This window comes from Acipenser ruthenus, chromosome 43, assembly GCF_902713425.1.
Source record: "Acipenser ruthenus chromosome 43, fAciRut3.2 maternal haplotype, whole genome shotgun sequence".
Taxonomy (NCBI): domain Eukaryota; kingdom Metazoa; phylum Chordata; class Actinopteri; order Acipenseriformes; family Acipenseridae; genus Acipenser; species Acipenser ruthenus.
Window position 1 is genome coordinate 1170955 of NC_081231.1, and position 25376 is coordinate 1196330.

General features: G+C 40.0%; 1 protein-coding gene across 18 annotated transcripts in view; it reads left to right on the top strand.

The window, feature by feature from the left end:
* Window positions 1-25376, top strand: part of LOC117962483 (neurexin-2-like) — a 431235-nt gene that overhangs the window by 67625 nt on the left and 338234 nt on the right. For all 18 annotated transcript variants that reach the window (XM_059012180.1, XM_059012175.1, XM_059012177.1 and 15 more), the window contains exon 3: window positions 1083-1100. In XM_059012180.1, coding sequence (XP_058868163.1) covers window positions 1083-1100 — 18 coding nt within the window. The remainder of the gene's footprint in view (window positions 1-1082; window positions 1101-25376) is intronic.

Genomic DNA, 25376 nt, shown 5'->3' on the forward strand with positions numbered 1-25376 from the left:
AACAGCACAGTGCTTTACTACCCATTCTCCACACTGAGACCTGCTTGCAGAGGGAGGGGAGGGTATGAGTGGAACAGCACAGTGCTTTGCTACCCATTCTCCACGCTGAGAACTGCTTGCAGAGGGAGGAGAGGGTATCACTGGAACAGCACTGCTTTACTACCCATTCTTCACACTGAGACCTGCATGCAGAGGGAGGGGAGGGTATCACTGGAACAGCATAGAGAATGGGGTTCAGAACAGGTTAGTGTCAGCTAACACAAAAACACTAAAATGTAATTCCTAGCTATTTGCTCAGTATTGCTTTTAAATCTCTTAACTGAATAAAACATTCTGTGTTTTTTAGATTTTGTTTATTAAATGCCAAGACAAGTTTGGCACTACAGTGCTCATGTATTTATACATTATACAAGTGGAATACTTCTGAATATTAAGGGTTTTACAGTGCCTATCTCATATGTATGGAGCAACTGTCAACTGAGAAAGGAAAGCACTTTTTTTTTGTTTAATTTTTAACAAAGAACATTTCATATCCCAGACTCTGAGCCAAAGCATACATTGAACACTTTGCAAGATACTGTATTAATGGCCAGCTTGCACTGCCATGATTAATTTCATAAGCAAATATGTTGTTATAATGAATTATACCATCTTGATGAGGCATGCTATTAGGCATTTTATTTATCTGCAAATTTGGGAAAATTGAGTGAGCAAATAAATTAAAGAAATGTTTGTTTGCACTGGTATCCTATTACTTTCCCAGTGTATTACCCTGATTAGGGAGCGGTTCAGTCTCTATGCCTTGCCTGGTTTCTTTCACAACTGCACATCTGAGACCTGTGCAGCAAAAGGAAGTGCAAAAGAATTCTGGAATCATTTTGTTCCAATTGTGATGTAACTTATGATGTCATCTTCGTTGTCATGGATACAGACCAATAATTTCTTTATCCCATGCTGAACTAAAAAGAAATATCTTGGGAATGGCTGGAATGTACATATTCTTGGTGAGGGGTAATATCATTTGTTTAAATACATTTATAATTAACTTTTTTCTCTCTTTTTTTTCTCTCTTGTCTGAACAGAAGAGCATTCGGTGGAAGGTAAGAAACATTTGTTCTCATTTTCTAAATGCTGTGGGTAGCTGACTTTTTAAAGATTCTATTTTTTTAATTTGTTTGTGCCGTACGGACTCTTTAAGTTATTAAGTTGTGTGTCTCTCTTAATATATTAGATTTAATCTCTTGCCATTTTGGCAAAAACTGTGCAAAATGACTCTTCAGATAACGACACACAATGCATTAACTTATTCAAAATCACAACAATCTTTCTCTTGAAATGCTGTTAAACATAAAATAAGGGTATTTTAACATTCAAAGTGTTCTGTAGTGGTACATGGACAGGATCTGCACATGGGATAAGAAATACTAGAATATTGACATATCTGTGATTGATTTCTCCTGCATGATTTATAATCTTCTATAATAATGTGTCCTGTCATGTCAAGGACATAGTGGAAAAAGCTTAAGAATATGTAGTTTGCTTGGAGTATGGTAAATGTAGTATATATATATATATATATATATATATATATATATATATATATATATATATATATATATATATATATATATATAATTAGATAATTACCAGACTATATATATATATATATATATATATATATATATATATATATATATATATATATATATATAGTCTGGTAATTATCTAATTGTATTTAATAAAAGCCTATATGAACTGGAGGGAGCACCCTTTCTCTTAGGGGGTGAGGAGGGAGGGAGCAGTTCAGTCTCCATGTCTCAAGCCCGCCCTGGACTGGAGGGAGCACCCTTTCTCTTAGGGGATGAAGGAGGGAGGGAGCAGTTCAGTCTCCATGTCTCAAGCCTGCCCTGGACTGGAGGGAGCACCCTTTCTCTTAGGGGATGAGGGAGGGAGGGAGCAGTTCAGTCTCCATGTCTCAAGCCTGCCCTGGACTGGAGGGAGCACCCTTTCTCTTAGGGGGTGAGGGAGGGAGGGAGCAGTTCAGTCTCCATGTCTCAAGCCTGCCCTGGACTGGAGGGAGCACCCTTTCTCTTAGGGGGTGAGGGAGGGAGGGAGCAGTTCAGTCTCCATGCCTCAAGCCTGCCTTGGAATGGAGAGAGCATCCTTTCTCTTAGGGGGGTGAGGGAGGGATCAGTTCAGTCTCTAATTTGTAATTTCTATATATTATTGATACTTGTCAATTAAACATCTTAGATACTATATTGAAACAGATTTGATAGGGAGAGAGGGCATGATATGCCATGGGGCGGTTCTATTTAAATTTTTAAGCATTTTACAAACGTAGAATCGATTGGTATTATCTATGTGAAACTGGTGCAGTAATAAATTGCACAGGAAAAAAGGAACCTGCAGCATATGGAGAGTTTATAAAAGTGTGGTCCGTTTCAGAAACCGCACCGTCAAATCCCCAGTCGCTTACGAATATGAAACCTAGCAAACTGCACTGCAAGATAGATGCCTTGTTTCTATGTTTATTAGGGCTGCACTTCCTGTTAGGTTTCTCAAGTCATTTTAATTATTTGTTTTCCATTCAATATTTCGTGGGGTTTGGAGCAGTTCTGGGTTCTGTTGCTCCTCCAATATTGAGTTCTTATCATGTTCTTCTAAATCTGCCTGTACCTGGCTTTGAGCTTGTCTGAAGAATCCTAAATGCCGGGACTGAACAGCCTTCTGACCTATATATGAGTTGGCGGGGCTGGCAGAGTTGAAAGGTCATTTTGTCACATGGTTTGAATGGAATAAGGAAGGCTGGTAGTCCCAACACTTTGTGTTGTCCAGCTCAAAGCCACGTTTAAGACAATATAAACGCTTCATGCTGGATCAACCCAGCACTGCCCTGAATGACAGCAAACATCATCAATGAGTACAAAGAATATAAAACATGTTTGTTCAGAGCTTGTTGATCTACAAGCTGTGCCTCTCCCAATTTGCTATGGCATCTCCCAAGATCTCTCAAGATTTTGTGGTTTATTTAATTATGCAGCCCAGGTGCAAAAACTCTTGTCAGTGGCAGAGAGGTTGAGCCACGTGCATGCTGGGCATCTCGTCTTAAGGCACTGCAAAGGTTACAGAAATGCCCTTCGCGGCGAGCTTGGAGAGAAGGATAAGTAGTCGTGCCATGCTAATGAGCGGTAACAGCTTGGCCTGTTCTTAGTATGAAGAGGCATGCTTCCCTGTACATCAGCGTGACAACTGCCTGGTCTCCATGGCAACCCCCTTTCTCTGTACCTTGCTGGAGTGTTCTTGCAGTTGGTAGCTTTCTTTGTTCGGTCTGTACTCAAGGGAAGGACTGGAGAATGTTCAATATCCAGGCTGGCACAAAGGTAGCTACAGTGGGTTGAGTAGAATATGGTGATCTTACTATGAATGTATTCATCGATAATTGATTTATTTTGCAAACCTAAATGTAATTCGTATTGATCGATTTATCTCCCTCTTTGGAGTCTCGTGTAGCTCAGTGCTGTCCACGCGCTTGATGAAAACTCCATTTGAATTTGTTTTGCGATTCAAAAATGTTGAATTATTGCATTGTGTCTAAATCTTCCTTTACCTAGTTTTGACCTGCTGTTGAGCTTATCTGGAGAATCCTCACTGCCAGGACTGAACAGCCTTCCTCATTCAAATCATGTGACAATGTGACCTTTTAACTTTGCCAGCCCCGCCTACTCTCACTGTCTGTAGAGGTACACCAGTAACACCCCCCCCCCCCCCATATCATGCTGTAAATTCAAAATCAGAGCCATCAGTGTGATGAAAACATCGATGACCATGAGACCTATCAACAGTATGCACAGAACAGATAAGTGAAGAGACAAGCAGACACCGGACTGATACTCTCAATAACTTTGTTGGTAATACTTTACATTATTTATTATTTATTTCTTAGCTTACACCCTTATCCAGGGCGACTTACAATTGTTACAAGATATCGCATTATTTTTACATACAATTACCCATTTATACAGTTGGGTTTTTACTGGAGCAATCTAGGTAAAGTACCTTGCTCAAGGGTACAGCAGCAGTGTCCCCCACCTGGGATTGAACCCAGGACCCTCCAGTCAAGAATCCAGAGCCCCTAACCACTAATCCACACTGCTGCCCAGTGTGGCTTAAGTGTCTCTAATTACTGTGTGTTTACATAGCACTCGCTTAGTAAAGACGTTTCTACTTATATTGACAATGGTATTATGCATAGCAGCAATGTAAAGCCTTTTGCTCGATTATATGTAAGTACACAATTGTATCAGAAAAGGATTAGAGTTAGGTTTAGATGTACACATTAAGTACTTAGCAACTATGCATACTAACATTGTAATTGTGTGTTACCATTTAAGCAGTTCTCTAGTTATGTATACAACAATGTAATAGTGACAGACAGACTGACAGACAGATAGTCAGAGACCCCCGCAGCTGTAAAAAAACCCTGAATAAATACCCCACAAAACAAAACAGTTAATTATAATAATGATGATTCGCTGTTTCTTCACAGTTTTCCTCAGCATTCTACTAACCGCAATTTTCTCCTGAACATGTTTTGAAACAGCGGGATGCTATTGGCATCCTCTCATGAATTCATAATTTATTACCACCCAGGCAATCGCTGTGGAGTCGGTCTGGTTTTTCCTGAGCTGTGCATTTTTGTAGCATTTACACAGCAATTTTATCAAGATAATACCGGCGATGCTGTTCATCATAGTATTTTTAAAATCATTTTTCAATATTATTTTAGGTCTAGCAAATAATCCTTATAACCCTAAAAAAAAAAAGTTTGCCTACACGTTTCCCATAGTAAAAGAATAGCAAAGTGTTATAAAGTACTAGCGAGCATAGGCAAGCACTGTAAAGCCCAGAGAGGTATGGTAAAGCATATTAATAAAGATGGCAAACCAGGGGAAACTAAATCACATAACCATGGGAAAGCTGCTAAATTACTTTGCAAAGTTACTGTGCTGGACTTTAGCTTCAAATGTAAATGTTAATGCTTGCAGAGAAGGAGAAATAGAGGTTCTTACAATCTGTGCTGGTGGAGCAAATAAAGAGAAAGGGAGGCTCTTATATTCTCTGAACATCCTCCCTCTGTGCTGGTAAAGCAGAGAAAGAGAAAGGGAGGCTCTTATATTCTCTGAACAGCTTCCCTCTGTCCTGGTAAAGCAGAGAAAGAGAAAGGGAGGCTCTTATACTCTCTGAACATCCTCCATCTGTGCTGGTAAAGCAGAGAAAGAGAAAGGGAGGCTCTTATATTCTCTGAACATCCTCCCTCTGTGCTGGTAAAGCAGAGAAAGAGAAAGGGAGGCTCTTATATTCTCTGAACAGCTTCCCTCTGTGCTGGTAAAGCAGAGAAGGAGAAAGGGAGGCTCTTATATTCTCTGAACTGCCTCCCTCTGTGCTGGTAAAGCAGAGAAAGAGAAAGGGAGGCTCTTATATTCTCTGAACATCCTCCCTCTGTGCTGGTAAAGCAGAGAAAGAGAAAGGGAGGCTCTTATATTCTCTGAACAGCCTCCCTCAGTGTTGGTTGAGCAGAGAAAGAGAAAGGGAGGCTCTTATACTCTCTGAACAGCCTCCCCCTGTGCTGGTGGAGCAGAGAAAGAGAAAGGGAGGCTCTTATACTCTCTGAACAGCCTCCCCCTGTGCTGGTGGAGCAGAGAAAGAGAAAGGGAGGCTCTTATACTCTTTGAACAGCCTCCCTCTGCTGTGTGCTGGTGGAGCAGAGAAAGAGAAAGGGAGGCTCTTATACTCTTTGAACAGCCTCCCTCTGCTGTGTGCTGGTGGAGCAGAGAAAGAGAGGCTGTTATATGCTCTGAAAGTGGTTGAAACTTTCTGTCTTTCTTCAAGCTAATACAGGCTGTGTACTGTGAAAGAGTAGCAAATCAATCTGGACAAAGGAGGAAAAGCAATTGATTGACCTTAAGATCACACGCAGGCCATTCCAATCTGAAATTGATGTTGCAGTGCGACCTTTAGGTTTGTGTTGAGTTTGCACAATGCATTAAAATGGCGTATCTGTAGATCAGAACCTCGCCAACAGAATCTTTGCTATATGTGGTCGCGGGAGTATCTTTTTGCCCACACAGGTTATCCACAGACCTGCTCCACACCTGCCTTTGCCTTCACACAGACAGACAACAAACATTTCGACCTGCTTTTATATACCTGCCTGCCTAAATACAGACAGCTGCCAATCATTCTGGCTTTAATTACAAAACCCAAGGCATTCTGGGAGATGTAGTCCTCTCTCACACCACTGGACTACATTCTTCCTCTCTCCTCCCCCTACTCTGCCACAGTATTAACAAAGCGGGAACAGTTTACATGATGTGTCTCTCATTACAGTGTACGTACATAGTAGTTACTTAGTGTCATGAATAACATTTGAATTTTTAAGTTAATGTAACTTGATGTCATTTATTTACTTTGGGGTTTACAGTGTAGAAAGCGGAGGTCTGTTTCCTCGCTGCCGTTATACAGACCCTTGCAGTGCTCTCTCTGATCCGGGTCGATGTGGCACCAATTAACCCCTGATCTATACCATTTATAATTTTATAGACTCCAGTCAAGCATGAAGCCTGTTTTAGGTATTGAAGCTGAAGTGGTCATTGAGGAGTGTGAGACAGTTAAAAGCGATGGATGGCTTGTGTGCAACTCAATAACTTTCTACTGCTTCCTGAAACATTATTATTATTTATTTCTTAGCAGATGCCCTTATCCAGGGCGACTTACAATTGTTACAAGATATCACATTATTTTTACATACAGTTACCCATTTATACAGTTGGGTTTTTACTGGAGCAATCTAGGTAAAGTACCTTGCTCAAGGGTACAGCAGCAGTGTTGCCCACCAGGGATTGAACCCACGACCCTCCGGTCAGGGATCCAGAGCCCTAACCACTACTCCACACTGCTTGTGGGGGCAGCTGTCCTGCTGTCCCTGGGTTAGACAAGAATTTAGGAACTTCTGTCTAAAGACCACTTGGTAAATAAGTCCACTTTCCTGGTTTGCTCCTATTGAGCCACAATGAAGTCAGAATTAAGGCCACCCCTGTATTCAGTATTAAGGCCACCATCTGCCCCCTTATCTGTTAAAAGACCTCTCCATCAAACCAGCATGCTGTCAAATGTTCTGAAACTTCGATGCAACATAATGAAAACTAGGGGTGTATCAACCCATTCTGTATTGCTTTACATGATATATCGTAATAGAGATCGTGATACAAGACTAAAAGCATCACAGAGCTCGCTGCAGTTCATCAGACTGTTCTTGAATTAAGTGTTTTTATACACAGTTGGTATGAATGCATACGCTCCTTAGCTCGTTAAACAAAACGGTCCCTCATTAATTAAATGATCATTTAATCTTATTATCAAAGAACTAGCCCATAAGGACCATCACATGTATCGTGATACATATCAGATCGCAACCTGCATATCGCGATATTGTATCGTGACATCAGTGTATCACCACACCCCTGTTGGAAAATGATAGTTCATTCTAACAGTTTGCATACACCTATTGAACCTATATTTGCATAGATCTGATTGGTTAACATGTATACTTTAACTATTAACAGCTCTCGTTTCAAAACCATTGCCTTTACTGGTAATGGTTCTGCTTGTGTTTTTTTTTAAGGGTGGATTATAATGCCAATAGCATTTTTCAAACTAAAAGCAGAAAAGTGTGAAGGTTATGAAAAAAAAGAAGTGTGTGTTCTCTAATGGTGTAAAGGTATGGGGACCAGTTTTCTTGGAGATGGATTTTCTAAAGGGAATGGATTGTGCATTTTGGATACTGCAGACATCTGCCTAATGTGTAAAGCAAACTGGCTGCCTAATGATGCATTGTAGCTCTCTGGTCAGTGTAGCGAACATGGATTTCATTTTAAGAGATTAGAGGGGGGGGGGGGGGGGGGGGGACCTGGCTCGTTTGCAATGCGTTTATATGTTTTTAAGAGCTGCATGGTTAAATCATTAATTTTTTTTGGCCCATGTTTTCTTTATTCTTTAAATCAGAGTCTAAGGGGGGGTTATATAAAGACTAGTCTTATGTTAAGGCTGTGTAGCCGGGAACATAAAATAATTGGGGAGGGTGAACTAAGTTCTGAACTAAGCACTGAAACCAGGACCAGAGGACACAGTTGGGTAGGAGACTGAGAGTGGGGAGGGTATGGAATGGGTTACCTAGTTATTGATGCTGAATCACTGAGATCCTTTAAGACCTGACATTTTTTTTAGATCAATTAGTTACTAACAGGCTTTCAGTCAGACCGCTAATCCGGCTTACTGACTTATAATACAGGTCTGGCCAAAAGTTTTGCATCGCCCAACATAGAATGAACTCATTTCTCTTCATAAAGTCGAATGAAAGCTGCTGAATAATGTTACGTTAATGTATTGAATTACACACCGCTTTGTAGTTTTCCACATTATAACGAGAAACTGACAAGTTGAAAAATGGGACATTTCGAAATCTAACACTGTGCTACTGTTATAGACTTTTGAAATATCATTTTGTAGTTTCTTTGATTACGTGATGTTAAATAAAAGATCTAAATTATGTTCATGTAGTTTTTTTAATTATATCTCAATCCTAAAATTCTAATTTCTAATCTCTAATTACATAATACAATAAATATTTAGATACAGCTGTGTCGTTTTTTAAAAGCAGTTCCTGGATTATGATATGCTCAGATCTCAGAAAGCTAGGTAAAAGGAATCCGTTTGTAGGATAGTGAATATTTAAATGTAAGGTTAATTCTGAGTTGTACTTAATGTATTACACAGAAAATACCTTGTTAGGGCTTCTTACATTCAACAGAACTGTTAACAGTTTATAAGTAATACATGAGCAAGGTAGAGGGTCTTCAAGAAAGACAGCTCATCATCCCGATTCACTGAGATGAAACAATAGGAGTGAATGCAAAGAAGAACGAAATATATACAGCTCGGGCCAAAGGTTTTTCATCACCTAGAATTTTAGGATTGAGACAAAAAAAACACTATGTGAACATAATTTTGATCTTTTATTTAACATCATGTAATGGAAGAAACTACTAAATGATATTGCAAAATGCCAGTGCTCGCTCGCTTCAAATCAACTCTCAAGACCCGCTTGTTCTTGCTTTCAATGCTCTTTAAGCCTGATATCTGTTATTAGCTGCCGTCTAAACTGCTATTTCAGGTTTGACACACGCATCCATAATGTTTGGAATTCACATCCTAGCCTTGTATTTAATGTATTATTCCTGTTTGTAATGTATTTGTATATGTGTATGCATTGTTCCTCACTGTCTTGTAAAGCGCTTTGTGATGGTGGTCTACTATGAAAGGCGCTATAGAAAATAAATATTGATTGATTGATTGAAAAGTCTACCGGAAGCCATATTAGTAGTACAGTATGTCATGTTAGATTTCGAAATGTCAGTTTTTCATGAAGTATATGGAAAACTACGAAGCGGTATGTAATTTAGTATGTTACATTATTCAGAAGGTTTCATTCGACTTTATAAAGCAAAATTAGCTTATTCTGCAGGGTGATGCAAAACGTTTGGCCATAGCTGTCTGTAATGATGTCCTACTTCTAAATTACATTTTACCCGCATGGAAATTAATTAAATAGTGTACTATTCGTCTCTCGTCCTAAACATCCTTCCTTCACTCCATTCAAATCACATGACTTTTCAACCACCTTCTCAATATAGACAGAGACCGTACAGGAGGTGGGGCTGGCAGTTACATTGTCACATGATTTGAATAGAAAGAGGCAATTTAGTCCGGGCAGTTAGGATTCTCCGTACAAAACCAGGTAACGGTAGATTTAGGGGGGAAAAAATTAATATTGAAGCAACAGAACCCATACCATAAAACAGGGGAATCTAGAAAAAAATTAAATGAGATTTCAAGCTTTTTAAATTGGCACACTATTGCATTGACAGTAGCAGTTTCTTTGTGGCCTGCTAGACTGTCCGTCTGGTGCCCTGGCAGTGCCTTCACCAGCTGGGCTGGGCAAAGGTACCACGCTTGATTGACCTGCACATCCCTAGAATGATAATGAAAGTCCAAATTAGAAACACGATGCACACAAAGAACAGAGATTTTTGCTCATTCGATCCCGGCTTTTGCACACAGGTGACTGTGTAGCATTGCGATTTACCAACATGTTCTGCTTTCCTTGCTTTAATACACAGGTCAGTGCTTTACAAAGAACTTCGAAACATTCCGTTGGGATCTCATTATTGAAGAGTCAGGGACTTCAGATTTCCCTTGCAATGTTACATTGTTTGCAGTCATTCCCAGTGGGATCTGTTGCTCCGAAATGTAGTCATTTTTTCTGCCTTAACCAAGCTTGTCTGGAGAATCCTAAGTACCGGGACTACTTGCCTTCTTCCTTCCTTTTAAATCACGTTTGAACACTGCAAACTCCTGTTCTCTGTCTATGTCATTAAACAGAGGGTGGTGCGGGGATGGTATGGGTTACCTAGCCATGTTGTTTTCGGTGAATCACTGGGATCCTTTAAGACCTGACCTTGATTAATCAACTACTAGCAAACCACTATTTAGGTGGATAATAAAATACATTTGGACCAATTGTGTCTTTGTTTTAGTATCCGCTGTCCAATAGATGTGAACTGAGCTTTCAGTAGTCAAAATGAAAAAGCCAGCATTTGCTAGGGCAGGTTTTAAGTTTGATTCACAGTTGATGCTGTGACATGCCAGCGAGGCATCTTATTATTATTATTATTTGTTTATTTAGCAGACGCCTCTATCCAAGGCGACTTATAGAGACTAGGGTGTGTGAACTATGCATCAGCTGCAGAGTCACTTACAATAACGTCTCACCCGAAAGGCGGAGCACAAGGAGGTGAAGTGACTTGCTCAGGGTCACACAATGAGTCAGTGGCTGAGGTGGGATTTGAACCGGGGACCTCCTGGTTATAAGCCCTTTTCTTTAACCACTGGACCACACAGCCTCCTCTGTCTGACAGAAGCCCGCTAGAGCTGGAAGCTGATTGGCCGATGATACTGAATCGTTTCCTTACATGTATTTGAAAAGTCACATTGTCACGTGATTTGAATATAATGGTGCTCAAATGAAGACTGTCACACATACATTTACCAACAATTTTAAAACAAGCTTTTTATTTTGCTCTTGTTCGCGTTGACTTCGGTGCACTTAAAGACTAGTTTAGGACATATCAAATACACGAGCAAGAAATACCACATGGGGTATGTTTGACATCCACTAGTGTTGCAGGGGGACAGGTTAATGGTTACACTCTGGTGTTCCAGATATGCTCAGATGTCAGATATTATTCAAAGAGATATGTGTGCTTAGCAAAAGAATGTATTTGCATTGCAGTCTCATTAAAAAAAGATCACTAACTTTCCATGACATAAAATGTAGAAAATGCAGCAGTTTAAACAGCGTTGCAAAATATCAAGCTGTAGTTAATGAATCAAGTAACCAATTCAAATACAGATTTAAAACACATTATTATTAATTGGGTAACGCTTTACATTAAGTGTCTCTAATCACTGTATTTGCATAGCAGTTACATGTGTATCTACACCTTATTACAGCATTATTATGCACTGTTACAATGTACTTAACACGTGCATCTTTTTGCTCGGCATATGCAAGTACACAATTGTATCAGAAAAGGGTGATGTTTAGAGTTATGGTTATATCATGCAAAAATGTTAAGTACATTGTAACTATGCATAATAACATTGCAATTAGATGCAAGTACACATGCTTGTACTAAACAACTACTATGTAAATACACAGTCATTTGAGACACTTAATGTAAAGTGTTACCATCAATTGTCCGCAATTGGCCACCCTTGCGCTACCCGAACCATTCGTCTACTTGACTTGGTTTCCTATACTTTAGATGTCTCAAACGAACCATTACAAATAGATTATAAAATCAGCAAATAAAACGTGTACACTTTACATACACAGTCAGCGTTTCAGCGTTTGAAGGCTTGTTGCCAATTAATCTTGGCTGTTGTCTTCGCAGTTGGCCTGATCTATCTGATTTGTGAAAGGCTGATCTTATCAGTCCTGCGCTATAGGGGAGCTGGGGACTGGCTGGATAGAGAGATAACAGAGACACAGGGACCTGGGTGATAGCGTCTGATAAATGACTCTACATCGCTGAGATTGTATAAATCGTGTGCATCTGTCTACAGTACACACTGACTGCGCCCTATCTACAGTCTAGTTTATTTACAGTAGTGTTGAAAAGTTTGGAAACAATAAATTATTTTCAGCAAGACTAGGGCTTGGGATTGCATTGCCATTTTTCTTTACTGAGACCCTTTCGTTGCTAAATACCTCTGAATAGATAATCGTCTTGCCTTTAAAAATAGCTAAGTATTTTAATTAGCATCTCACAAGTAGAATGGCACCCTGAAATCGTCTCCTTTTTCTAAGAAAGCAGCACAACTGGGGATGGGGAGTTTGTTGCCAGATAAATTCACTCTGACGACTTGCTCACTACATATCTTTGTATCCCTGACTAGATAATGGCCTCCTCTTAAACATATACAGTATGTGATATCTAGCTTGTTTGGCTATGATTGTGATGTAGCTGTTCTTAATTTAAAGCAAAGTTTGTAGTGTAATTGCAACATTACAAGGTAACCCATTCCATACACCTCACCACTCTGTGTGAAGAAGTGTCTCCTTCCCTAAGTCGACTGCATAATGATTTTTTTTTTAAATAATCGACACAATTGTAGTAAAGCCATACCTAGTAATAAATGTTTAGACTGTGCTTGTAGATCTCTTGCTCTACCCCTCTGTGGCAAAGTGGTTTGCAGTGCGCAGGTGTAGTTGGTGCAGTGTTCAGGAATAACACACACAAGACAGTGAAAGTTCAATAAAACTGCTCCTCTATTTGGCTGGGTTGTGTGTCAACAACACTTAAATAATAAGCACGGCCGAAACAATAAGACACTAATAACTAACGCACAACACAGACATGGTCACTTCTTCAGATAGTGAGTGCTCTTGTGCAGGTGTGGTGAAAGACAAACAGTTTGTGAATCAGTGCTGTAGTGTAATCTGGGTTTAGTGCTGGCATGTAGCGACAGCTCCCGGCTAGTGCTTAGCCGTGTAACAAACACAAATGACAAATAGTTAGCACATCAAACAAACAAAACACGAAACACTCACGATAATTAATTACTTCCGTTTCCTTAACGGGTCCTTTCAGTAACCACATCAAAAGGAACAGATTACATCGTCACACCCCCTGTTATACCCTTAGCCACGCACCCTGCGATAGCTAGTTCAGTCACGTCTCCTCCAATCCATGACTGACACATCACGTACAGCGTTAGGGCGAGGACTTCGGGCGTTGTGACTCCGCCCCCTTCCTGGATGGCTGGCTTCTGAATGACCCTGGAATGAACTGCCAGACCATCTAGTATGAGGCACCCTGTTCCTGTTATACAGCGCCCTCACAGGTCGGGAGGGAGATTGTTGACTAGGATATTCACTTTCTGTCACATCCTCCTACTATGCACTGGACTTGCCTGACCTCAGCACCACATTACTGGATCCTCAGCTAATGTACTATTGCACTGCTAACATGTCACTGTAGCTATAACTCGCTGTAATCCTAACTTGTTGCATCATAGTTCATATTGTATTCTAGTAGTGTTATTATTTGCACTTACTTTAAACTACATGTGTTTAAATATGAAGCTTGCATTGTAACCCTGCGCTGCCCTGTAACACCTGTGTGAGTCGCCTGGGATAAAGGCATCTGCCAAATAAATATATCATAATAATATGTTCAGTTCCATAACAAAAACTGGCATATTTCTAGATTATTGACAAACTCCTAATAATTGCAATCAGAATGATTGTAAGCAAGAAAAAAAGATCAGTAAAAAAAAGCAAGACTTAGATTTGCCCTTTTAAGAAATATTTATATTTCTGAACACACACATGTAATAAATAAGCCAGTGTTATCAGTCCAGCGGCTGGCTATATCTCAGCTGCTGTGACATTTCCTGCAGCAGCTATGCAGGGTGAGTGATGTGTGTGCGTGTTTGATGTTTTGTGTGTACGGAAAAGCTGAGACTGGGAGATAAGGAACAGGTTATACCCTCTGAAATACCACCACCACGCTTTTGTTTCAAGCCCTAGTTAAACTTCCATCTCCCCTTGCCATCTCTCCAGAAATTTTGCAAGACTAGGGCTAGGGATTGCATTGCCCATTTTTCCTCACTCACACCCTTTACTTGCTAAACACCCTGGTATCTCTGAATAGATAATCATCTCCTCTTTAGCATGCTAGATATTTTAATAAGCAAGACATCTCACAAGTAGAATGGTCCCCTGAAATGTTCTCCTTTTTCTAGGAAAGCAGCACAGCTGGGGATGGGGAGTTTGGAGTTTGTTGCTGGATAACTACTTTCACACTATTTTCTTTTTTAATGGAGACAATTATGTATTCATGGATACCAAGATATTTAGTGAGCAAGTAGCCAGAGTGAAGTTTTCCAGCAACAAACTCCCTATCCCCAGTTGTGTTGCTTTCCTAGAAAAAGGAACCATTCTACCTGTCTTGCTCATTCAAACATTTAGCCTACTTGGTGTTTTCATAAGTTATGCATTTAAATGAAATTTAAAAAAAAAGTTTTTAAAATCTATTTTATTAGGACTTTGCAATATTATATCACTGGATTTTTAAAATCAATTCAGGTTCTTATCATTCCTGGTAATGTCACACTCCACTAATTATCTTTTGATAGAAGTCTGATAGAAGACTGATAGGACTGAATAATATTGTAATAACTCTGTGAAGAAGAAAGAAAGAAAGAAAGAAAGAAGCAGGGATCTTCCGTATATATTGTATTAATACTTGTACTGTGATTCCTGAAATGTAATTTTTTTTTTGACTGTAAGTCGCCCTGGGTAAGGGCGTCTGCTAAGAAATAAATAAATAAATAAATAAATAATAATAATAATAATAATATATATATATATATATATATATATATATATATATATATATATATATATATATATATATATATATATATATATATAATTGTAGTCCTTGATTAGAATACAGGACTACATCCCCCAGAATACACTGGGGATTAGAATTGGGAGCAGAGAGTGCGTTCAATGAGCAGAGCTCCCCAGAGCGCTACATTCACTTTCTATTGAACGATGCTCAAGCTCAAATAAACACACCCGTGTTTAACTTTGAATTTATGATTGTGTTATTATATACAGTGATTTAAAACTGCTTCAGAATTGCTATGGCGTGAGTGAATTGAAGTCAAATGAAATAAAATCACAGTCTTTGTTTTCCACTCCGGTAATCTGATAACCCCCTAAACCTGGTCGATTTTTTTCCTTTCAGAGACAAAAAGGAGTAAACAGATTTGACAGAGGCCAATGTAACCCAAATAAAATAGGTCTGAAAATGCCTGTTGCAGCTTGTGCTAGCCTCAGTGCCTGGGAGAGTAATGGTATGCAGCTGTACCGATATGGCCACTGTCACGCTACAGGGAGCACAGGGAACCGTTTCCATGACAACCTAGACCGGGAGCAGCATTCTAATGCAGGCCTCAAACCGTCAAATGATTTTTTTTCCCTTTTTTTTAATCTTTTCCCATCAAAGACAGTTTTCAGCAACATTGGGTTAATTTAAAAGTACAGTCTTACTTCACTACAACGAACCCTTCTTATAATGAAGAACAGTTTTTTTTCAATGGAAATTAGCCCTGTTAGAATTACTGCAGTTACTAAATTCAAAGCACAGATACATTTCACCTCCACTGTTTTCCATCTGAAATGCCATCATAGTTCTGTGCTAATGTGAAGTCTGTTTCGTGATTTAAATGGCAATGCAAATTATTTCATGTCGAGGCTTTGTGCTAAGGGCCTGCGCCTCCTTTTTCTGAAGCTATTGCACGTGAAATATATTTTTAATGCACTTTGCTGTTCGTTCACAGAAGAGTAACCTCCATGCCTGGTATACTGTGTTCAACATTGTTGAAATATTTGTTTACAAGGTTCAGTGGCATTTAATTTTCTCCAGATCAACTTTTTAATCTTCCCTCGGTTGATTTGACGCTTTACACTGAGCTATTTATTCAATTCTGTGTAATTATGAGCACTTTTGAGAAATGGAAAAACGGATTTCAAAGGTTAGCGAGGCAGAACTACTAACCAGAAGATTAGATTTTAAGCTATTTTATTCCATAATCTTATGTCAAATATTTCTGTTTTTCTAATCTCGGTGCATATACAGGAAGCTTTTATAAGGTACAAAGCGTTTTACCCACGTGTCATTTTCAATTATTTTCTTGTTTCTGCTTTTAAGCACTTGATTGATGCTTACAGTGGTGTGCAAATTTATTACAACACCTCAAGATTTGTCATTTATATCCTTTATATACCTACCTGCATGAAAACACCTGTGGGTCTGAGAATTTCAATTTCCGCTCAGTAATTGGTGATATAGAAACACTCGTGTGAAAATGTTAGACCGTTTTAATTAGGCACGTTTTATACATGTGATCAGCATATGCTCAACATTATTTGTTACCAATTTTCATTTGTTACAAAATTTCATTACAATATGAGTAATGAAATCCACACGAATTAACAGGGGCTGAATTCAAAATGAACTCAGAGAGAGTGCAGAACATGTTTAGATGTTGTTCTTGTGATATTCAGACAGAATTCTTTATGGATTAGCAGCCATTATTTTAAGGAAAACAGACTGTAATTGTATTATATTTAAGTAGTATTGAGTCTCGAAAAGCACTTTTTAAAAAAAATACATTTAGTCGTTGCTAATGGTTTTTACCCCAGTATTTTTCCCACTTTGGAATGTCCAATTATTACAACCCCCCAGCGACTCGGGGAACGGAGGCTGAAACACGCGACCTCTGAAACGTGTTCCTGCCAATCCATCATTTTTCACACTGCGGCTCCACAGTGAAACCACCAGACCTGTAGTGCCGGAGGACAACACAGCTCTGAATGGCTCCACTGCAGACCCGCAGGCGCCCTGTCAGCCACAGGGGTCGCTAGTGTGCGGTGAACCGTGGATTCCCCTGCCGACCTAATCCTTCCCTAGGAACCCCCGGTCACAGTCGGCTGTGACATAACCTGGATTCGAACCTGCGATCTACAGGCTATAGGGCGCATCCTGCACTCCACACGGGCAGCCTTTACTGGATGCGCCACTAGGGAGCCCCTCTCAAAGAGCACTCTTGAAAATCTGTTGTTTTTTTATTAATGTTCCCTTTGTGGTTGAATATTTAAATAAATCTACAGAAAAAAAACACCAGACACAAATACATCCCGTTAAAATCACAATTGCCAGCAGCTATGGTGTGAAACTGATAATTAAATAAGTCTTGTTCTCTAACCTTTAGAATACTGAACTATAGTTGAAATGATTTTCAGCAGCTAGGTTTGTGTGCTCTGAACCTTTCCAAATGTAAACTTGCGAAAATAAGCAAGATGAAAGAACAGAAACATAACCAGAATGAGATCTCAAATAACATGACATTTGGATAAGAAGGCAATGCATTTTTCTAAAACCCTTTCCATTCTACCTTATCACTTCAATGTGACGGAGCAAACACGATGGCAGTAAATTGAAGAGTAGCCAAATAGGGTTTGTTTTGCAATTACACAAATACTGTGTGTTTCTGTTCTTTGATTCTGAACTCACAGTCAAAGCACAGTCCTGTAAATATACAATATTTGGGTAACTGCAATATGGATAATTGACACTGTCAGGATTTAACTTGTGCATGCAAATTGTGTGTCTTTATAGACGAAACCAAACTTTACAAAAATCGGTCTGTTTAAAAACTGTGTTCAGGAACAACAGTCGAAATCAATTGGTGAAAAATGCCTGGGATTTTCCTTGAATTACTAAGACCCCAGGAAGACTGTCGGATTCTCACTCCCTGTTGAGTGGCACAGCACTTTCAAAGTGCTGCAGGCTTTATTTGAAGTTCTGCATGAGAGCTGAGATATTGATGAGAAGGCCTTTGTTTTATTACACGCTGTGGCATGAAGCAAGCTATTTGCTTTTGCTTTTACACAGGGGCACATGTGAAGACCAGTCAACTGTGTTTGGAGAAGGTCAGATCAGAACATGTAAAAGATTGCTCCGGACACATGGCAATCCATGTAGTATCAGCCAATTTGCCTTGAGCTTCATTGTGAGAGAAAAACAAGAGCATATTATCGTCTTCCTTTGGTGTGGTGTAGTCGGTAACACTATCCTGTATAATGTATTGGCGTAACATTTTAACGTTTTCTAGGCATTTGTTGGCAGTTCATGCTGTTTTAAGGCACTTTGGTGTGCTTGTACCACAGTATACAGTAGCACAGTAATCTGTTTGAAAGGATTTAGCAAAAGTTGCATTCAATAAAAAGCTTCTTCATTACAAAAGCCTTACCAGATTATATTCAGTGGTCACACAGGTAGGAGCACTACAATGGCAATGCAGTGGTTCTGTGCTATATGAATTGGAGGGAGCAGTTCAGTCTCTATGCCTCAATCCTGCCCTGGACTGGAGGGAGCACCCTTTCTCTTAGGGGTGAGGGAGCAGTTCAGTCTCCATGCCTCAATCCTGCCCTGGACTGGAGAGAGCACCCTTTCTCTTAGGGGTGAGGGAGCAGTTCAGTCTCCATGCCTCAATCCTGCCCTGGACTGGATGGAGCACCCTTTCTCTTAGGGGTGAGGGAGCAGTTCAGTCTCCATGCCTCAAGCCTGCCCTGGACTGGAGGGAGCACCCTTTCTCTTAGGGGGTGAGGGAGCAGTTCAGTCTCCATGCCTCAAGCCTGCCCTGGACTGGAGGGAGCACCCTTTCTCTTAGGGGGTGAGGGAGAAGTTCAGTCTCCATGCCTCAAGCCTGCTCTGGACTGGAGGGAGCACCTTTCTCTTAGGGGGTGAGGGATCAAGTCAGTCCAGTAAACCTGCTTTTAATTCAAATATAACTTCCTATTTCATTTAACCATCTGCAGGAAATAATTGTGCGTGACAAAGTCTTCGTAGAACACCATACAGCTCACAGCAGACGCAAGAGTGAATTAATTGTTCAAAACCATTGGTATGTTGGTCGTTAATTAATGAGTAATTATGCATCAATTACTTAGTACGGACCATGTTCGTTAATATGATTGGGGAGGCAATTAAAGTCAGGATGCAGACAGACTAATCTGCCAACTTTATTCAACCTTGCTTTGTTTATCAGGCTGTTTGGCAGGGTAATCAATTCTTGTATTTAGTCTGATTAGATTGTAATGTGTAAGTCAAACTAAGGAAGAAATGTCAATGCCGAAGACAGGACAATGACATTGTGATCAATACAGTTGATGTTATCAATCTAATAATGAAAATACAAAACTAATAATTTAATTTACTGTTAAAGCCTTCGGATTCAGGGAAACAGTGTAATAGAGAAAGACATTAGAATATGTTATTATCTTTAGAGTGGTATAGTCGGTTACACTACCCTGTATCATGTATTGGTATCAGATCTTAAAAATACATTGCACTTGTTATCAGGCTGTTTGGCAGGGTAATCAATTCCTGTATTTAGTCTGATTAGATTGTGATGTGTAAGGCAAACTAAGGAAGAAATGGCGAATTCACGACAAAGTGACTTGAACTAAAGACAAACAGTTTGAACAAAATGCTAACCCTTAGAATTAAATACATTTGTTTTATCATCCAGTGAATTAACCCGTATTCTAGATTTAGAACAACCTCAAACTTTAAATATCCTAAAAATCAGTTGACCCTTTCAGTTGTTCTCACTATAGAACAGCGTACCAAAAAGACATGTTGCGCTATTTAAACTAATTGCTATCAATGGAATAATAAATAAAGCTTTTATACTGTCGCAAGTAGAAAACGTAATTGAATCTCTGGCGCTGACATTGAAAAATGGATGCACAATAGGAAAAATTACCTTAAAATGCTGACCTGCACAAGTGGGTCTCCATAGGATATGATAGACATGGAAACACAAAGTGTACAAGTTTATTTCTGCAAATATAGCCCCTATGGCAGTTCCATTAAAGGTGAAACAGCTTCCATAGTAAATATTTCATTTTGTCTGTCTCTTGCAGCCAAAATCTTTCAGACCCTTGTCTTTTAGTTCATTAGTAGCTACTACCGCAAAAATATCATTCAAAATCCAAATACATGTTTTAAGATAATGTGTGTTTATTTGATACAACCTTCAAAATGCTAGCATGTTATGAGGTCAGATTAGGATTTGTATTCCGTCTTGGGATAGACATTCTTTACCAAAGAGTGTGTAATTAAGGGATAATGGCATTGCTTGGGTGTGCTATGAGTTAATAATGGAACTTAATTTATTTGTCTGAAATAATCCTTGCAGTCCGAGGAAAGAGTTAGAGTTTTTCAGCAGCCAGTGGTTTTAGAACAAGCATCAGCTTGACCATGCTTTATTTGCTGTTTCATTATTGAGGAACAACAGAATGACTGACCTCCATAGAAAACAACGGGAGAGCAGTGTGCGGTTGTTGTATAGTCAATGTGATCAGATGCCTGTTGTTCTATCTGTTGGCTAATACCCAGTGATTATTTCACACATCTTAAGGAGCCTAGTTTCTTTTGACTGTAAGAGAAAAGGTGGTTGGTTCTGCAGCAGTGTGGAGTAGTGGTTAGGGCTCTGGACTCTTGACCGGAGGGTCGTGGGTTCAATCCCAGGTGGGGGGACACTGCTGCTGTACCCTTGAGCAAGGTACCTAGATTGCTCCAGTAAAAACCCATCTGTATAAATGGGTAATTGTATGCAAAAATAATGTGATATCTTGTAGCAATTGTAAGTCGCCCTGGATAAGGGCGTCTGCTAAGAAATTATTAATAATAATATATACCTACCTGCATGAAAGGGCGTGCATTATGGTATCCTGTTGCTGCCATTTTGTGTGTGAAACGTATGCAGCCACATTCTCAAAGCCATTCTGCGTTTGTGATTTAGTTAATGCCACTCTCGCCTCCCTCTCTCACTTATCTAATGCCGAACCCGTTCCAGATGTGAGCCACTGATTCATTCTTTTTTTCTTTCTTTCTTTTAATTACATATATACATGTATAGCGGTAGCTGGCACACTGTTATTAATCACACTGTCAGTTGCGTTTTATCAGCGCCAGACGGTGCATGCCAATTGAGGTATGCGGTGTACAGCAAATCAGACCTACGTTGGATGAAAAGCTCATGCAGTTCAGCGCAGTAGCAGTGTCAGGGGGCTGTACATAGAGGCAATGGGAGCACAAGGGCAGCTGCAGTGGACTGAGGTTTTCCATTGAAAAAATGTACAAGAGTTAGTGGTTTGATGTTTTGACATATCTGTGGTTTGGACACACAGGCGCTGCTGGTTATCCATATCAGTATCAAACAGACACTGTGTTGCTGTATTATGTCTTTATAAGCCAGTGGTCTGCAAAGTTGCCTGGGGTGTGCCAGGTTTTTTTAAACACACACACACACACATATATATAATACATGGATGAAGGCTATATTTACATCCTGAGCCATTCAAAAAAAAAGCTAGAGTCGTGGTCAAAAAGTGATGATTCCTCTAGAGACCATTACTTTCAATTCAAAAATATTGTACTGCAGCAGTGTGGGGTAGTGGTTAGGGCTCTGGATTCTTGATCAGAGGGTCGTGGGTTCAATCCCAGGTGGGGGACACTGCTGCTGTACCCTTGAGCAAAGTACGTTACCTAGATTGCTCCAGTAAAAACCCAACTGTATAAATGGGTAATTGTATGTAAAAAATAATGTGATATCTTGTAACAATTGTAAGTTGCCCTGGATAACGGTGTCTGCTAAGAAATAAATAATAATATTGAGTTTTTTCTCCAAACCTACCTGAGTTAATTTGATATCGCAACTGAAAGACAATATGTGCCCCCATGAAATAGACAGTAAATTAGCCATCAACATTTTGTCACAGTACTGACCAGACCTGATCCTGGGGAATGGCCACACCTGTGATTGCTGGCAGGGACAGATTTAACCCCATCCTTGCCAACAGATTTAACCCCATCCCTGCCAAATATTTCAATCCAGAGATTCATAAGAGATTCCTGGTGAATCCACAGAGGATACTTCTGTAAAACACACAATTAGAATTCACTGCTAAACTCCCCAGAGAGCAGCCCTATATTTTTGGCAATGGTATATATTTATATAGCTGCGTCTGCAACTGGTGTAAAAAGACTGACTGTGCTATACAGAACTATTGAGTTCTGTGCATAGACCAGCCACTTAAGCAATGGAAAAGGCAAACAGAATGCTTGGTTATTTAGCCGGCTGTGATGGGTTATGAGGAGGCTGTATAACACACTGGTAGAAGGCTGTTCAGTTCTGGTCACCACAGCACCAAAATAATATGCTGGCCATGCAGAGAGTCCAGCAAAGAGCCACCAGACCAATCCCAGATCTTAAAGGAATGTGAAGATTGAGGGGGCTGGATTTTCTTTTCATTTAGGTGGTGACTTGATTGAAGTCAATCTAAAATTGCTGTTCTTACCTTGGCACTCAAAAGGTTAAACCATACCCTTTGAACTCTCAAGCACTAGCAAACTAAACGTTTGTAATATTGAATGCATATGTAAAAAGTGATTGTAGCGCACAGCCATTTCATTATATACCTCTTTGGAGCTCCCATCAGCTACACAGGTCTCGCATGTGCAATTTGAAAAGAATCGCTTCAACATTAGGTTAAAGGAAATGTCCATACCGAATGTGGTACCAGATATTTTAAAATGAAACCTGGGCTATAATGTGTGTTTCTTTCAAAACTGCACACTTGAGGCCCCTGCAGCTAATGGAAGTACAGGGCAGGTAGGATTTCTAGATTTATTGTGTTAGCTGCCGTCACTTTAAATATTTTACTGGAAGTCAGTTCCCTGTTGCCTTGAGATCGTTACAGTCTTATTGCCGTGTTCTATTTCTTAAAGATCCCGTTAGAGAAACTATCTAGACTAGCGGCGTCGTGTAACCCATACAAATTAGTCTGAGTGCTGAAAAGATGCAATGTGATTGTCAAAGAAAGAAAGACTTTCTCAGCCTGCGTCAACACCACCTAAATCACTGAGAGGTGAGCTGCATCTATATCAACAATGCAATTTACACCCACCAGCACTCTAAAACCATTAATGCTGATGATACTTCATCATTTCACTGACTAAAACTGGAATATTGCTGTTAACTGTGCTCCTCGGATGTGAAGAGCACTTCAGTCTCCATGCATCAAGCCTGCCCTGGACTGGAGGGAGCACCCTTTCTCTTAGGGGTGAGGGAGCAGTTCAGTCCATGCCTCAAGCCTGCCCTGGACTGGAGGGAGCAACCTTTCTCTTAGGGGTGAGGGAGCAGTTCAGTCCATGCCTCAACCCTGCCCTGGACTGGAGGGAGCACCCTTTCTCTTAGGGGTGAGGGAGCAGTTCAGTCTCCATGCCTCAAGCCATGCCCTGGACTGGAGGGAGCACCCTTTTCTTAGAGGGTGAGGGAGCAGTTCAGTCCATGCATCAAGCCTGCCCTGGACAGGAGGGAGTGCCCTTTCTCATAGAGGGTGAGGGAGCATTTCAGTCCATGCATCAAGCTTGCCCTGGACTGGAGGGAGCACCCTTTCTCTTAGAGGGTGAGGGAGCAGTTCAGTCTCCATGCCTCAAGCCTGCCCTGGACTGGAGGGAGCACCCTTTCTCTTAGAGGGTGAGGGTGCAGTTCAGTCCATGCATCAAGCCTGCTCTGCCCTGGCCTGGACAGGAGAGAGAACCCTATAGGGGGATGATAGAGCAGTTCAGCCTCCTTGACTCAAAACTACTTTACATGCAAGCTCTTTTATTCTGTTAGATATTTCTGGCATTTGCAATTGTGATTCTCCTACCGCTCTCATCTAATTCGTATCTCTAGTTCAGGGCAATGTCAAATTTACTTGATCTATCGGGGATGCAATTTGTCTAACAAATTCATCTGCCTACAGTAATGTGTACCAGTGTATTGCACTGTACAGCTATGGCCAAAAGTTTTGCATCACCTAGAATTGTAGGACTGCAACATTCATTTAAAAAACAAAAACTATACAAACATAATTGTTATTTAACATCATGTTATCTAAGAAACCACAAAATTATACCACCAAAGTCGACCGGAAGCCATAATAGATAGGACGGTATTTCATGTTAGATTTCGAAATGTCACATTTTAAAATTTCTGACAGTATATGAGAAAACTACAAAGCGGTTTCTAATTCAATATGATAATGTAACATTATTCAGCAGTCTTAATCGACTTTATGAAGCAAAATGTGTTTAATTCCACAAGGTGATGCACAACTTTTGGCTCTAGCTGTATGTGATTCACAGGACTATAGAGAAGTAAGAGGCTAGCACACTAACCCACTGTGCCACCTTGCCTCCCTGGGCTGTTTGCGTTCTGTGATGTATTGCAAGACTGCAGTGGGAGATGGAAAGCGTCTCTCATTAGTAAAGCCCAGGAGAGCGCGTTGCATTTCTGACAAGCAGTGACAAGTTAACCTCTGGAACAAAGCCTGCATATTTATGACTCATGAAACTTTAACACGCTTTATTTAAAAGACCATTTTTTTTAACCATTCCCGCACTGCAGGTTTTTAGAGAGTAAGTAGCGGGGTTCCGAAAAATATAACGTTACCCTTCCCCGCGTGCTGCTACAACTGTTTAAACAGCTTACCTGTCATTTTTCTTTTCATTATTAACATCCTGACAACTTTTTACACGTACAACTTTTGAAATGTCTGCTCTAGTGCACTGGGGTTTGAGATCTGCCCTCTAAATCACTGCAGGAAGAGCGATTAAAAAAACGAAAAAAAAAGATAACAAGTGCTCTATCTTTTCTGTTCCGTACCACATCATGGATCGTTGTTGGCTGTGTTACCTGTTTGACAATGTGGGCAATAATCTTGACACTATCGGTGCACTAGAGCAGACATTTTGAAAAGAGCTTTGAAACAGACTTTAAAATTGTAAAAAGTTGTCACGATGTTAACAATGAAAAGAAAAATGACAGGTAAGTTTATTTAAACAGTTGTAGCAACACATGGGGATGTGCAATGCTATATTTTCAGAAACCCCGCTATTTACTCTAAGATCTAGCACACCAGGTGCATTCTGGACATTTTGTCTGGCATGCAGATATCACGTTTGTGTTCCCACGGTAACAGTGCCACTTTTACAACATCATATTAAAATATGTTGAAAGCGTTTTACAAACACACAGCCTCAAATTGTTAATATATT